Consider the following 14,197-nt stretch of genomic DNA (forward strand, 5'->3'; position numbering starts at 1 on the left):
ATGCAGTCAGCCTCCTTAGCCTGGTAGAGATCCCTTTCTGCCTCCTCAGTTAGATTTACCATTCAAAACTCAGCATTTGCTACATTACTCATGTAACCCCTAGTGTGGGGTCGGCTGACACCTCTGTGACAGTCACCCTACATCCGTGCACAGCCCTTCCCTCCCAGTTTCTCCTCATTTGTGTGCCATTTCATTTCTCTGATCCCTTGATGCTATTTTGTTTTCTGCATGGCCCGTCAGCGGCATGATAAACTGATTGTGCAATAGTTTGTCCTAGCATCTCCCCAGATACCACGCTGCACCTGAAGAATTGCAGATGAGCAGCCTCTTCCCTCCTACCCATCCATTCTTACAAGCAGGTACTACGTGTGCCCTTCCCCAGTCCTCAGGGTCCAGCTCCATCCTCACGTCGGTGAAGATGAATCACCTTGGGTTCAGGCTGTGCTGTTTGGCTGCTTCTTAATGCACTCAGGGGTGACTTTCATCAGGCCCTGTTGACTTGAATAAATCTCCCTCATTCCTTCATCACTTTTCCCCTTATTCCAGCCTGCTCTCTATTCCCTTTTTTTGTTTAAGTATCTGGTCACAGTTTATGCATTGCATGCTATTTATGCATTTCAGCCCATGAAAAATACATGAAGAGTCCCTTGCTCACTTTCCCCATGGCCTCATAAATCTTGCATTGCTTTCTGCACAATGGCTTGTCTTCACGGGGTGATGGGGAGCAGCCTCCCTGCTGCTCTTGCCCTGGGGCTGGGGCACCCTCTGGGCATGTCAGCGCTATACGCTTGGATCTTGCTGGGCCTGCAGGGAGGGGGATTAATAACCCTCTGGCCCTGCTTTTGGATAGGAAATAAGAGGAAGAAAGTCTTGCAGAAATTGCATAATTCCTTAATTGTCAATGAAAACTGAGCATTCCAGAAGATGTAGATCTCTACAACTACCTGAATGGAGGTTGAAGTGAGGTAGAGGCAGATTCTTCTTCCAAGACAAAAGATAAAGGTCTCAAGTTGAGCCAGGGGGGAGGTTCAGCTTCAGTACTAAGATTCCACCACCATCCCTGGAGTTGTTTAAGAAACACAGAGATGTGGCATTGACAGATATAGCTAGTGGGCATGGTGGAGGTGGTTGGCAGACTGGATGATCTTAGAGGTCTTTTCCAACCTTAGTGATTCTATGGCTTTGCAGACAGATTTCATCCTTAGAAGCAAGGCTTGGTAGCAGTAGTGAGTTTTGTCCATTCACCATTCATTTGAGAATCTCCTACTTGCTCATGTTCGCAGAACTGAATTTGTTGAAATGGGGACAAGAAGTTGTTCTCATGGATGCATCTTCATGGGGGTACCATCCCTATTTCTACAGCAGCTGAAATCAGGAACCTATCAAAACAAAGCCATGTTAAACACACTTGTTCCTCAAAATCTTTGTCTGCCTTATTTCCTTTTTAAATGTAAGCTGCTAGAGGTGGTGAGCAGTTTTATTTTCCCCAAGAGTGCCCAGCCTTGACTGCTTGAAGCCTCCCCATCACCTGCCAAGCTATTTTGCTTTTAGCCTCTTTAAAGAAGTTTCCTATACCTGTGTGTTCCTCTTAGGAGCCCGTCTCAGCCTAGGTGGGCTGGACTACTTAAGAAAACACTGCATTAGGTCGAGACCGACATTTCATCTGGGTTGCTGACAGCATCAGTTTGTTAAAACAACTGACCTGGTGCTCCTTTTAGTATACAAAGTGTTGCTCCCCTGCCATCCCAGCCTACCGCGCCATTTGCCGCCATGAATACCAGGCTTCGGAAGCATCACCCACATCACCCACTGTCTGCTGTGGTTTTCCTACGAGGCCAGGAGAAACCCCACACAGCTCCTGTCCTCCAGCTGTGGTTACCTTGCAGGAGCCAGAAGCTGACAGTTCTCAAGGCCTTCCTTGAGTCCGCCACTGCCTCTGTTGCCTCATTTCCAAGCTGTTCTTCACTGCTGCAAGAGGGAGGAGAACCCAGAGCTTCGTGGCAGGCTCACAAACGGCGTGTGTGATCCACAACTGGATGGAGCCATTTTTCAAAGATTTTTTATTTTTATGAAAAAATATATAAAATTTCATATCTTACACTACTAAAAACATGTACACAAACAAAATGCACAGAGAGCATCCAAGGAGGGGAAAAAGGAGGGGATAAATACAGTGACACTATGGTCTCCTATGAGTTGAAACGGTGATGCAAAGAGCTGAGACAAATGCTGCAGCACCAGTAGCACTGGATATACAAACTCCTGACCTACCCGGCCTAAGGAATTGCAACAAACATTAATAAAGGATCAGAAACTACGTGCTACTCTTAGACTGCTATTGATGTATCACACACGCCTTAATGACTAATTACAAGACTACAGCAGTCCAAGGAGTCACAATTTCTTGACCACGGGGAATTCTACATTTTTATATTCAATACTGAATAGACAACTTATTTATTTATTTTTTACCTTTGCTTTTTGTTCTTCTTGCTGTTAATACGTAGAAGGAATTAAGAAGAAAGAACACATAAAAATTACTTTAAAAAAATCATCTTCCTTTTTAAGGTTAGGTAATTCAGCCAAATGATAAATAAACAATTAATTGGAGGTCAGTCTAAACAAGCCTTGCTTGGGGAGACTTCCTTCTCCAGAGATGAAAAACTGTTTTGAAAAGAGCCTCTTCACCTCGTAAGCCCTTTGAATACCTCCTTACAATTAGCAGCAAAACGTACTGGAAATAACTATTCATTGTAACAACAGCAGCACCAGCGAGTTGAAAAAGCAAACTGCTTTGACTTACCATAGGCAGGAAATCCACCTACAGCTCCAATTTCACTGATTAATGAAAACCACTGCCTTGTCGTGGTGTCCAAGTCCAGCACACAACTGGCAAGGTCAGCTAACTACCATCCTTATCTCCCCCTGTGCTTACAAAGAGCATAACCAAACAAAATACTACTGCCATCTCCTACTGCACACCTATATATACAATCATCCATTCACAATGTCTGATTTCGGGCTATACATTTTCATTTGCCACTCCTTTCGAAGGCAAGTTTTTCTACTTGTGCTTCGTGCTGCCCCGGCTCAGCAGGTGAAAACAGTGGCAGCCCAGCCAAGCCCACAGGCAGAAAGTTTCAAAGGGGTGCTGCCAGATCCCACCCTCAAGCCCTTCAAAAACACCATGTTAGAAAGGGAGCTTTACTTTACAACCCTAAATCTGCATAAGAGGCCCGAATAAATGGTCCGGTTGCCTCATAAGACTGAGTACTTGCAGCTCTCGGTGGTAGCTCCGTTATCAGAACTCTGGAATTTGTGCATGAATGTAGAAGCTGTAACTTTTGGACCATATTTGTTAAAACGTCTTTATTTTTCAGTTCAGAGACAAAGCCTATAGTAAAGAGATCTGTAGCATGAACAGCTCTTGAAATAAATATAAAAGATCATGTATTTATTTATTCAGAAAACTGAGAGTAGGTGCCCTATTTACAGATGCAGTCTGTTCTAAGAACAGTTCATTTTCCATGGGTCCCTCTGAAGAGTATTCTGAAGATTGCTCCACTCCAGTATCAGGCAGCTACTACAGTGTCTCAGGAACATCATTCTCACCTCCATGCGGTGCACCCAGCAGCACTGTGTGTGCCTTTAAAACCCCACAAACGGCGATGGGATTTTCTTGTAGAAGTACACAAAAAAGAACAAACCCAAATCCTTAAACAGAGCCAGCAGTTAATGAACAACCAAAGAAAATAGGCAGAAAGGCTAAGTGCTGAAATTTGCAACTAAAATCTCCCTCGGTGCAGCTGATGGATGCATGTGGAAACCGAACGATACTTCCCAAGGAAACGAGTTGTTCTTTCTGTCTTCCTACGGGTTATTTTACAAAGTGCTACAGGCAGAGAGGCACAAATAATCCCAAGACAGCTCTGCTGACAGCCCTAATAATGTTATTTATTATTTGACAAATCTCTGCTATGTGCCGAAATTGTTATGTCTTGATTCCTTCTCCCCCAGCTTTTGTGGCCTGGTGGCTGACAAAATGAAGCAACAGGATGAGAAATCACACAATCAAGGTTTGTCAGACCTTCCCCTTCTGCCTGGCTGTGTCTCAGTGCACAACTCAGCTCTGTCCCATTTCTTGTGCTGCCAGGCAAGCTCGATGGTCCTATGAGCAGCGAGAGCTGAGGCAGCAGGGTGAGGGGGGCAAGCATGTGCTCCTGCCCTTCCATGCACCTGTTTCTCTCTGCTCTTTTAGACTTTGCCTGTGACTCAGAAAAACAGCAGTTATGAGAGGAGAAATGGACATCACTGAGCATGCAGGCTGTTTCAAAATGGACACATTTTGCAGCAAGAAGCCCTGTGGAAAGCAAGCCTTGCTCCTGAGAAAGAAAAAAAAAACACCACAACAAACCCTCTCCTCCTATACCTTTTCCCACCCCTTTTCTTTAGAAACTGTTAGATTAAATCTCATCAAAGGGGTTTGAGGAAGTTGAAGAAAGACCTTTAAAACCAGCTGAATTGGCGTTCAACACATGGTTTTGCAAGGGGAGAAGGAAAATGGTTGCCTTTTGGCATTAGGTGAGGTGCTCAGGCTCTACTCTGCAGTGCCAGGGGACAAGGGGAAACACAGTAAGTCAATACGTCGATGTTATTATCAAGGAAGATGCTATCCAACACCTCCAAGGAAGCAATATATCTACAGTAAACACTTGCCATCTGCCGAGCAATTCTTTAATCCTTATCTTTACCAAAGCTTCACAAAACAACCTATGAATACTGAATTAACTGCGCTGATTACTCCCACCTACAGCTAAAGGAGAACAGCCCCAAATTATTTCTTGGTGAGATTTCAAGGACTCAATATCTTACTGTGGCCTTTAGGTCCCCCTGAAAACATCATCTTCAAATTGCAGTGTGCACACTGACCCCCAGTTACAACCAAGTGCTGACATACAGTGTCAGATTCAGACAGATCATCTTTACCATGGGGTGCCAACGCCATCACTATATTGGGCTGCTCTCTCTTTTATGCTCCTCTCTGTGCCCTGCCCCACAGTGGCCAGGTCTGTACCCATTTCTGTAAGATGAATCAGTGTTTTGCAGCTGACTTGCCCAACCTTCCCTACGTTGGTTCTCCTGGGCCAGGAAGGGTGCAGGTTCACAGCAAGGAAAGCAAGGGAGCAGGTCAAAGGCTACCTTGTGACAGTACCGGGTTTAAACACTGGTGCAGATACATTCCGTGGGCATCTTCTCTTTCCAGGAAGGGGCACACCAGGTGCAAGTTATGAAACGCACAAAGAAAACAGATGCCGCAACGCTGCTGACGGATGATGAAGGCTGGATGTTTTAACTCCCATTTTACTTTTCCTCTTCGGGATATCCCCAGCCCACAATGGAGAATGGTGTTCTTTATTTAAGCAGACTCCTTCCACCTCATATATATAATCAAAACACCTGAAAGCTTTATATGTTGCTCAAACCAAACAGCAGCAATAATACAAAGCACAGTGGTTAACACAAAAGGAAGACAAAATGAAGCAAAAGAGGAAAAAAGAGCAAAACATTGAGAAAGCCCCGATCTTGTACCTGATGTGTAGCAAACTGTACAGTATATACATCATAACGTATTATCCTCACAGAAGAGCAAACTAAAAGAACTTTGTAACACAGAGAGAAAAAAAATATACACCCTGTATTGTATTTGCCACTGAGCAAGCAACATGTTTATACACTAGTCTCTATAACTTAACGCTGTGTAACAGCATCTTTTAAATTTACAAAACAAAATATCTATCCAGAAATAATCTAATCATATTGCTCTTCAATACACTTCTGTAGACAAGTAAGACTTGAAGTAAACTTCAGTAAACCGCAGCTTGTGTGAGCCCACAAATGGCTGCAAAACTTCTCTAGTCAAGTAAGTCCTTGGAAGTATTAACACGCGCTGCTGCTGTAATTCAGTATATAAAGGTGCTATATATATATATACGCATATATATATATATATATATATCCCACGTATAGACAACATGTGGTGGGAAGGCTTGCTGTTGTCATCGCTGAAGCGCAAGAAATTGGTTAACTTCATGTACAGTAGATCCATTTCCATGTTCCATGCATGTTACATTTACTTCATGAAAATGAGGACACAAATAGGAAGAAAATGAAAACTTCAGTCAAACACTGCTTTATAAATGCTGTGGCAGAAGCCAGCGTCCTTCAGTTACAGAAACCACTGAATTTCCCTTTTTTTCTTCTTTAGTCAAAATATATCTCAGAGCTAGTATACAAAGTGCAGGACCGACCACTTGAGGAAGTGACTTATAAACCGAGTTACAATGGCACCATCCCATTCACCAACTGGACCTTCATCTCTTGAAGGCTGTTCATTATCTTCTTCTGGTGACCAACAAGTGTCACTCCCAGCCGCCTCAAATCCCTGTGGGAGAAAGCAGATGTTGGTTCCAGGGGTCGTTCAGGCACATGCCATCACACACACTACGCATCGCACATGTCGATGCTGCTGCCAGTGCCAACCTCTTACCACCTGTGGCTCCTGAAGCCCTTTATATAAGGAGGCACATTTAATTTTCCCTATTTTTTCAAATGGCTAACAGCATCTCAGAGAGATGACATGACTTCATTTGACCAAGATCACCTTGCTGACTAAGGGGAATAGCTTGACAGCAAAGTGTTAGCACTGGCTTTGGCAAAGGACTCCACTACATGTGTCAAGTCCTATTCCAAGAGAAAACCTGCGTAAGAAAATGTGTGTTGCAGTTTCCTCTTCTCCTGGGAGAGACTGGTATTTGATCTTGGATATGAGCAGCGAGGAGTAAGGTCAATCCATGCTTCCTTCCTCTTTGGATGAGACTAAGCCAAAGATACACAAACCACAGTCCTAAAGCCTGCTCCTAGAGAGAGCTGAATGGCAAAAGCCACAAACACAGCTACCACTGTTACGGCTTCCTAAAGTCAACAGGAATTTGTAGCAGCTCCCTTCTGGGACTTTGCAAATCTTGCTGTAAACCCAGGCTTGACTATTTTGACTATTCTGAAAGATAAAGGCATTTGTGTTGAGTCTGTCTAGTAGGGGTGCCATTACAAGAAAGGTGTAACACACGATTGGGAAGAACAGTTGTCTTCTCAGAAATGTAGCCTTCTAAAATGTAGGTATCTAGATGAAGCTAATGACCAAGTTTCTGTGAGAACTGTGAGAGAAGCACCTCCATGAGATGATTTATCCCATTCAAAGTGTGGGATGAGTTGCTCCCTGGAGATATTACAGCAGGATCTTGGGTGATTAGATTTAATGACAGCTAAAAGCCAGGTGGGGTGCCTCCCACACAGTTGGTTATGGCTGTGCAATTATACTGATTTCATTAAAGAGTGAAAATTGATAACAAGGAAATTGAAGGAGTGACATTTGGAAGAATGATCAAGACAGGTGCCTGTATGTTTCCAACATGAGACACAGATTGTTAGGGAAGCAGTTTGACTTAGAGGAGACGTGATACTTCATCTGAAGACTTCCACCACAGAAATATGAGCTCCTTGTTTTCTACCTCCCAGCTGGACTGAATATAAGATGTTTTCAAAGAAGGGCTCTACTGTTTTGCCAATAAAGATGTGAATCCCAGTGCTGCTGACATTAATTTGTGGAGAGTATGCAGAAACTCGCAAGCCACTTAGGAGAAGGCTCTCCACTGAAAGCTAGTGGGACATAAGATCACCAGACACTCAGAACTGCAGCTCCCTGGTACCACCTGCTGTTCCCAGGAGCCCAGCTGCCACCTGAGACACACTGGAAAAACTGGCCCACAGTGCACAGGTGACTGTAGGTGGATGCATGCGATGAACACCAGAAAGCTATTACGTAATACACAAGAGCTAACCATCAAGGTGTCTCTCTGCAGATATATATTCTGGGCAGAAACTCCTGTGTAAACACAACCATCCACGTCCAAAAATTACACAGACGAACACTTCAGAAAAACACTGTTTCTAATAAAAAGCAATCCCAAGTGAAGTTTGATGTGTTAACACAAAAACCAAGTTGAAGCCAAAAGCTAGATCTGTTCTCCATAGGATTATCACACTTTTCAGCCTTTTGATTTGGAAAATCCCAGATTTTCTGCTCGAGGCTAAACACTACATTCCATCATCACACCCTTTTTCAGTGAAGCATCTCTCTGATGCGTACCGGAAATCACAACACAATGGGTGTGGAGTATCAGAGGTCCATGAGACACATCAGCACACTCCTTACCTGGAAGAAAAGGCTGCAGCATCTACAAAGGTGTCTAACTTCTCGGGGGGGACATACTTTCATTTCTACCTCCACTGAATTGCAAAACTAGTTCAGCAAGCAAGCTTAATAATGAAGGAAAATGTAGTAATACTATTGTTCCATGCAATTTATTTTATGTACACAGCACAGTTGGAAGTTCACACCAAAGATCAAAAAAAAAAACAGTATAGGACCAGATTTTTAGAAGAGCCAACATCCATCTTCCCCCCTGCTGAATGCTGCTCTGCTGGTGCTCTTTGAAAGTTCAGCTATTTTTTTCCAGGTATCTAAAAGTGCAAACTGAGCTCTTTTGAAAATCCAGCACCACACATTTCACATATGTACTGTTTCTGGTAATATCTCTCTGCTCTTGCATGTTATGCAGAAAAGCCAGCCTGAAACTATCAGCAAGGCAATGTATGTATTTGCATTTCATACACAGCTCAGTCAGTCTAGTAAGAAAAGGTCCATGCTCTCTGTATGCAGTAGCAGGCATCCTCATCAAAAGGATCCAAGCACCATTTTCAGGTTTTCAGGGTACTCACTACAGAGCCTTTTTTCCCCATAGCATCCAGCATAACCCAATATCCTTGAGCGGTGCCTCATTGATTTAAGAGAGGCACAGACAGAGAGAAGAAAAACGAGTTTCTAGTTTCAATCCATTAGTTGCTCACCAGGGGATCTAGTCTATTTTTTTGACTATTGAATACTTCTGAATGCGGAGCCATTGGCCAAAAGTGTGGAGACTCCTCAGAGAGGGGAAAAAACTGCTGTGTGGTCTTTTACTTCTGCAAAGACTGACCAAAAGCCTAATCCACACAACAGCTCCTGAGCCAGATGCTCACCTAATAGAAAACTGTCAGCTTTATTCAAAAGCTACCTTGCACTTTGCAAAGCCAGAAACAAAACTTTTGAGGGGAAAAATAAATAAATACATAAATAAAGCCTCAAGAATGCAGGAGCTTTAATTCCCTTTTTCAAGTGCGACTTGCACCATGTTGCAGCCTCCCATACATCCAGCATCAAAGCACTGGGCTTAAAGCAGAGGAAGACAGAAGCCAATTTTAAACAACTAGGTAACAAAACAGCCAGTTTGGGGACAAAATAGATCTCTGTGCTGAAGTGCTGCAACACAATTGTCCTAAAAATTCAGTCCAGAGCTTGTTGTTTCATTTTACCACAGTTAATTGGCAATTTCACTGGGCTCAGCTTCCCAGAGAAGTATGGAAGCATATCCACACGGGCTCTGCAAATGTCTGGGGGATGACAGGAAACATGCAATTCCCTGCAACAAAAGGCACATCTGAGACCTTGCAAATGGCACTTGCAGTCAGCATCCAGGCTACACCTTGCCATGCAAGTGACTCTACCCCAGGTGCTGGGTTTGTGTGTGCTGATGTGGCAGCAGCATGGGCATTTCTTGAGGCTGTGAAAATAAGTGTGCCCAATGTGTCATATGAAGCAGGTTTCCCTCTTCTGGGATAAGTCCCCCCTTCTCATTTCTTTCTTTCACGTAACGTGGAAAACAGAAATGTACAGGAATTGAAATCACATGCTGACACAGTACTACGAGGGCAACTTAAGTTAACCAGAAAGCCAAGGAAATAAAGGGGAAAATAGGTGTCGGCCCATTCCAAACAGCCTGTAAGCAGCTGCACACTTGCCATGCTCTTACCATGGCCTTACATGAAAGCCCAGCTGCAGTGTGCCAGTGACAATACAGTACTCCCTTAAGTGCAATCAATATCCTCCATTTGAGATAGTTGAATTCATGGTCTCCACGTTGTAAGAAATATATTTAAAACATTTTATTTACAAATAGAACTACTTATACACCATGGACCAATTTGTCAAACACAGTGTAGACTAGGACTGGATTGCCACATAAAATACAACACTCCTCACCACTCCATTACTCATGCAAGCAAATGGGCCAGTTTCCTGAAATATCTCCATGGCTGGAAGCCATCAGCCTACCAGAGATTACTTTGCATTTCATCTCCCACCCCAGCCATATTGCAGCACTCTTCTTCACACGGTGCAGTTCTACACTGGCCCATGCAGACTGACACTACTCACAGAGTTAGCTGTCAGTTTGAAAGAGGAGAAAGAATTACCTCAAAGACCTTTAGAAGACACTAGGGAGAGAGGAGTCCACTTGCAAGGGACCTTTGCACGAGATTAGGATCTTTCTTCTTTTAAGAGTTCATCTGCTCTTATTTGTTACTCCCATCCTGTTTCATTATGACGTGAGAATGGGTTTGCTAACAAGCATATGCAGTACCACTATCCAGAACTGAGATTTTAGGTTAAGAATAAGCATCTAGAGCAGGTGAACTCTTAAATGTTCTTCATCCAGTATAACTTTAAATAAATAATTTATTTTATTTTATAAGAAAAAAAATACAATGCAAAGCAACACATCACATATTATTACAAATATTCAGAGTTCTTCATCTAATAACAAACAACAGGGTGTCCTGAGATTCGGTGAGTACAGATCTTTCAAAAGGTGTAAGTATGCAGTCCACATTTTGTTAGTAACTGGTCCAGTCAAGTATCAGACTGAAACTCATGTCATGGATCTATCTATTCTTGAGTATTGTCCTGGTAAAGTTATTCTTGCAGTGGATTGAAAGAGCTCCAGACACACTCAAAGTCACTAGGTGGTCCACAAGCTTAAAGAGCAGGTCTGGTCCACTGGAAAGGTTTCCTTCAAGTCTGATATCCAGTTGGAAAGAGGGGGTGGAGGGTGAGGCTCCACTTTTCACAAGGTGATTCGTCCCTTTGCAAGAATTAGAGCTAAATGTAGAAATCACTCTTTGTTTGAAAACAAACATTTTCAGGTCTTTGCTTAAGCAAGCAGAGCTCAGGACTTGGGGCGATATTATTCACCATTTTTAGCTTTTAAAAGCTTTATCTTCAGTAATTTGTCACTGGCACTACTCTTTTCTGTAACAAATGCATTAAGCATTACTTTGAATGGAAGCAAGGTGGTAACTGGGATTTTGATTTGCCAGCTAGGAGGGATTTTCAAAGAGTGCTGAATATCTACTGTCTCAAACAGGTCCCCTAAAGAGGACACAAGCTGATCGCCCACAGACACCAGTCCTGTCAGAATGCTACGGCCATCCCCTCTCTCACAGCACTAGTAGCTTTAACCAGGAGATTTTAGGAATTCTTTACATTCCTCGTATTTTTTCAGTGTTTTCTGGGGGGTGATTAACCAGTTCTCCTTTCTCCACCTAATTTCCATGTATTTCCTAAGTGGTTTCAATTTGGGGAATATCATTTTGGAAGGTATTTGAAGGCAACCTCTTAAATTGTAAAGCATCTTTTACTTATGTCATTTGGGGAAAGAAAGCTAGTTGCAAATGTTCACATCTTCTTTTCACCTGATCCCCCCAAGTCCCAGCTCTGGAATATATTGAACAGTTGCCTCTATTAAAACAAAACAAAACAAAACAAAACAAAAACCAAAATAAAAAGGAACATTTAGACTGAATTCTCATTTGCAGAGCACAAAATGTTTTGTTGTTTCCTCTTACAGGGAGAAAAATTAAAACCTCCAGAAGCAACAAAACCCCAAATATATTAACCTTTAAAGGACTTCGCTTGTTCCAATGTTTATTTCTTCTCCATAGCATCTCTGCAGAACACATGAAACTTTCATCTGAGCCCCCACAGAAACCAACATTTCTCTCCCTTACTTTGTTGATTTCAAAGGCAACCTGCCAGTTTCCATCAGAGTACACGATTAAGCTCTTCAGTATGGGACAGCGTTCTTCTGATGCCCCTGAAGTTTAAGGTAGTTTCTCCTTTTTTAATGGCTGAGAGTCAGGTCTTCTGCCTTTTTTTTACTATGTCTGAGAGTAATCACAGAGGTCTTGATTTGGATGGCTCGTTAGCTTTTAATGAACCTTCCACAGTTTTCCCCTACATAGATTCTAATGGGGTCAAGACCTCTTCACTAAGCCATAACTGCAATGCAAAGCTGCGTGATGTGTTCAAGAAGCAAGCCTGACTTACGCATCTCAAGGCAGCTGGGGGTAGGGAGGGATATTACTCACTAGCATGGATAACTAGCTAACTGGAGCCAACTCTGAAAACTTGATATAATTACCTTGAAATCAGCAGAACTTATCTGTATTTGCCAGGCAGGAATCTGATGGAGTTATGTAGTGCAGCGATGTATTCAGCTTTTTTTGTACAAGGTGAGGTGCAGCTGCACATGAAAAGAGCTTCCCACGCCATTTTAAGAGCCAAAATAGTAGTTTACGCATGTTCTTCACAGTATGATCAGATAAGGTGGTGATGGCCACACCAACCATCTCGGGCTTTGTTTTCAGCCTTATGAGAATGAACAAATCCAGGCTAAACACTGGGGACCCAATGATGCCTTCCTTGTATTACCTAGCATTAAACTAGCCAGAATACAGCCAGCAGGTGTATACCTGTGGGATACACCTTCATGGACAGTTTTGTTTCCCATAAGACTGCTTCATGCAGCACCTCATCTAGTACGTGAGGTTGGAGCTTTTCAACTTCTTGCCTTTTTCATTTTCAAGAGAAGTGATTCAATGAAATGCAAGACGGATTAATAAGATGCCTACTTTCATCTTCAAAAAAATCCCCCAAGGCTCCCAGACATCAGTTCTTCTGCATCACTCTACCACTGTAAAAGTTGGAAGAAAGCTGAAGCTCAGAACACGTCATTTTCACTGGGGATCAATAAGGGACCAGAGCAGAATGATGTCTGTGCTACAGAGAATATCCTGGGACCCTGTGGAGGTGGGTGAGATGTGGTTTGCAGCTGGTGAGGTTCTGAACATCTCTGACAGCTATAACGCTACTTAAAACAACTTGCCTTTTTTGGCTAGAACTATACAGAAAATGAATTTCTTGACTCCCTGTCAATCTGAAAAACCATTCTGAAATACCTCCGGGGCAGCCTGAAAAGACTTACGGGGGTTACTTTTGAAATGTTTGAAATACCAAACAGTAAATAAAAAGGAATGTTTACGTTTTAAAGTCAAATTAAACAGATCATTTCACAATCTGAAGTACTACATCCAAGAAGAAGGTATGAATCTGGCACAGCTGCAATAGTCCTTTCTATTATTTATCAATCACAGATGTGCAACCCAGGAAATGTCATATCACAATGCACTGCACTTTAAGTGATCTGGGGGAGATACAGTCACTTCCAGAAGGTGAGGCTAGCAATAGTTTTGTCGGTGTGCTAAGAAGAGGGATGCTAAGTCTGTATAAAGCTACACAGGTAGCAAAAATACGCATTGATTTGGAGTTGTACTCAACATTTTCTCTGATGAAACCAAAGCCTTTCACTTTTGATCTGAGCGTTTCTTTTGGAACACTTGTAATTACAGTTTTAAAGAGGAACAAACGGGAAGTTTTTGTGAAACTTAATTTTGTTCTTTGATATAACTAATTCAGCCAAACAGCAAGAAGCCTATGATGTATTTCAGCCATTCTACTAGGACTTCCTTTGATTCTAAGATTAAGGTGTCACATAAGTGAAGAATGCTCCCCTTTTCTCTTATGTTACTGTCTCTTCCTATCCTCATCATCCATCCCCTGGCTAGAATCACCTGTCTGCCTTGGCAATGGACCTCCTCCTTGGTCAAAGTGTGTACACCAGTCCAAATGAAATACCAAATGCATGTAAGAGTCTCAGGAACCCAAAAATGGAACTAAGAAGAAATGTAAGCACCCTGGTTCCTTAGACAGTCTCTAGAACAGACTTTGTTTCTCAGTTGGGGGTTCATGCAAATACCTGAAATTAGGCTGGATTAGTCCAGAAGGGACAAATACTGGTCAAGTGGATGAAGTAAACAAAATCAGAGAAAGTGCAGACGCTCTTGCACTCCATCCACACACGAC

At 42.7% G+C, this 14,197-nt stretch overlaps 1 protein-coding gene across 17 annotated transcripts in view; it reads right to left on the reverse strand.

Annotated features, from left to right (window-relative positions):
* Positions 1-2,043: 2,043 nt before the first annotated feature.
* Positions 2,044-14,197, reverse strand: part of EPHA5 (EPH receptor A5) — a 197,566-nt gene continuing 185,412 nt past the window's right edge. For 9 of the 17 annotated variants that reach the window (XM_015861737.2, XM_015861729.2, XM_015861730.2 and 6 more), the window contains one exon: positions 8,403-11,095. In XM_015861737.2, the coding sequence (XP_015717223.1) occupies positions 10,879-11,095 (217 nt within the window). In that variant the 3' untranslated portion in view covers positions 8,403-10,878. Of the gene's footprint in view, positions 6,443-8,402; positions 11,096-14,197 lie in introns of those variants that run through there. The other 8 variants (XM_015861733.2, XM_015861738.2, XM_015861732.2 and 5 more) reach the window with 2 other exon arrangements.

This window comes from Coturnix japonica, chromosome 4 (genome assembly GCF_001577835.2).
Source record: "Coturnix japonica isolate 7356 chromosome 4, Coturnix japonica 2.1, whole genome shotgun sequence".
In the NCBI taxonomy this organism is placed as follows: domain Eukaryota; kingdom Metazoa; phylum Chordata; class Aves; order Galliformes; family Phasianidae; genus Coturnix; species Coturnix japonica.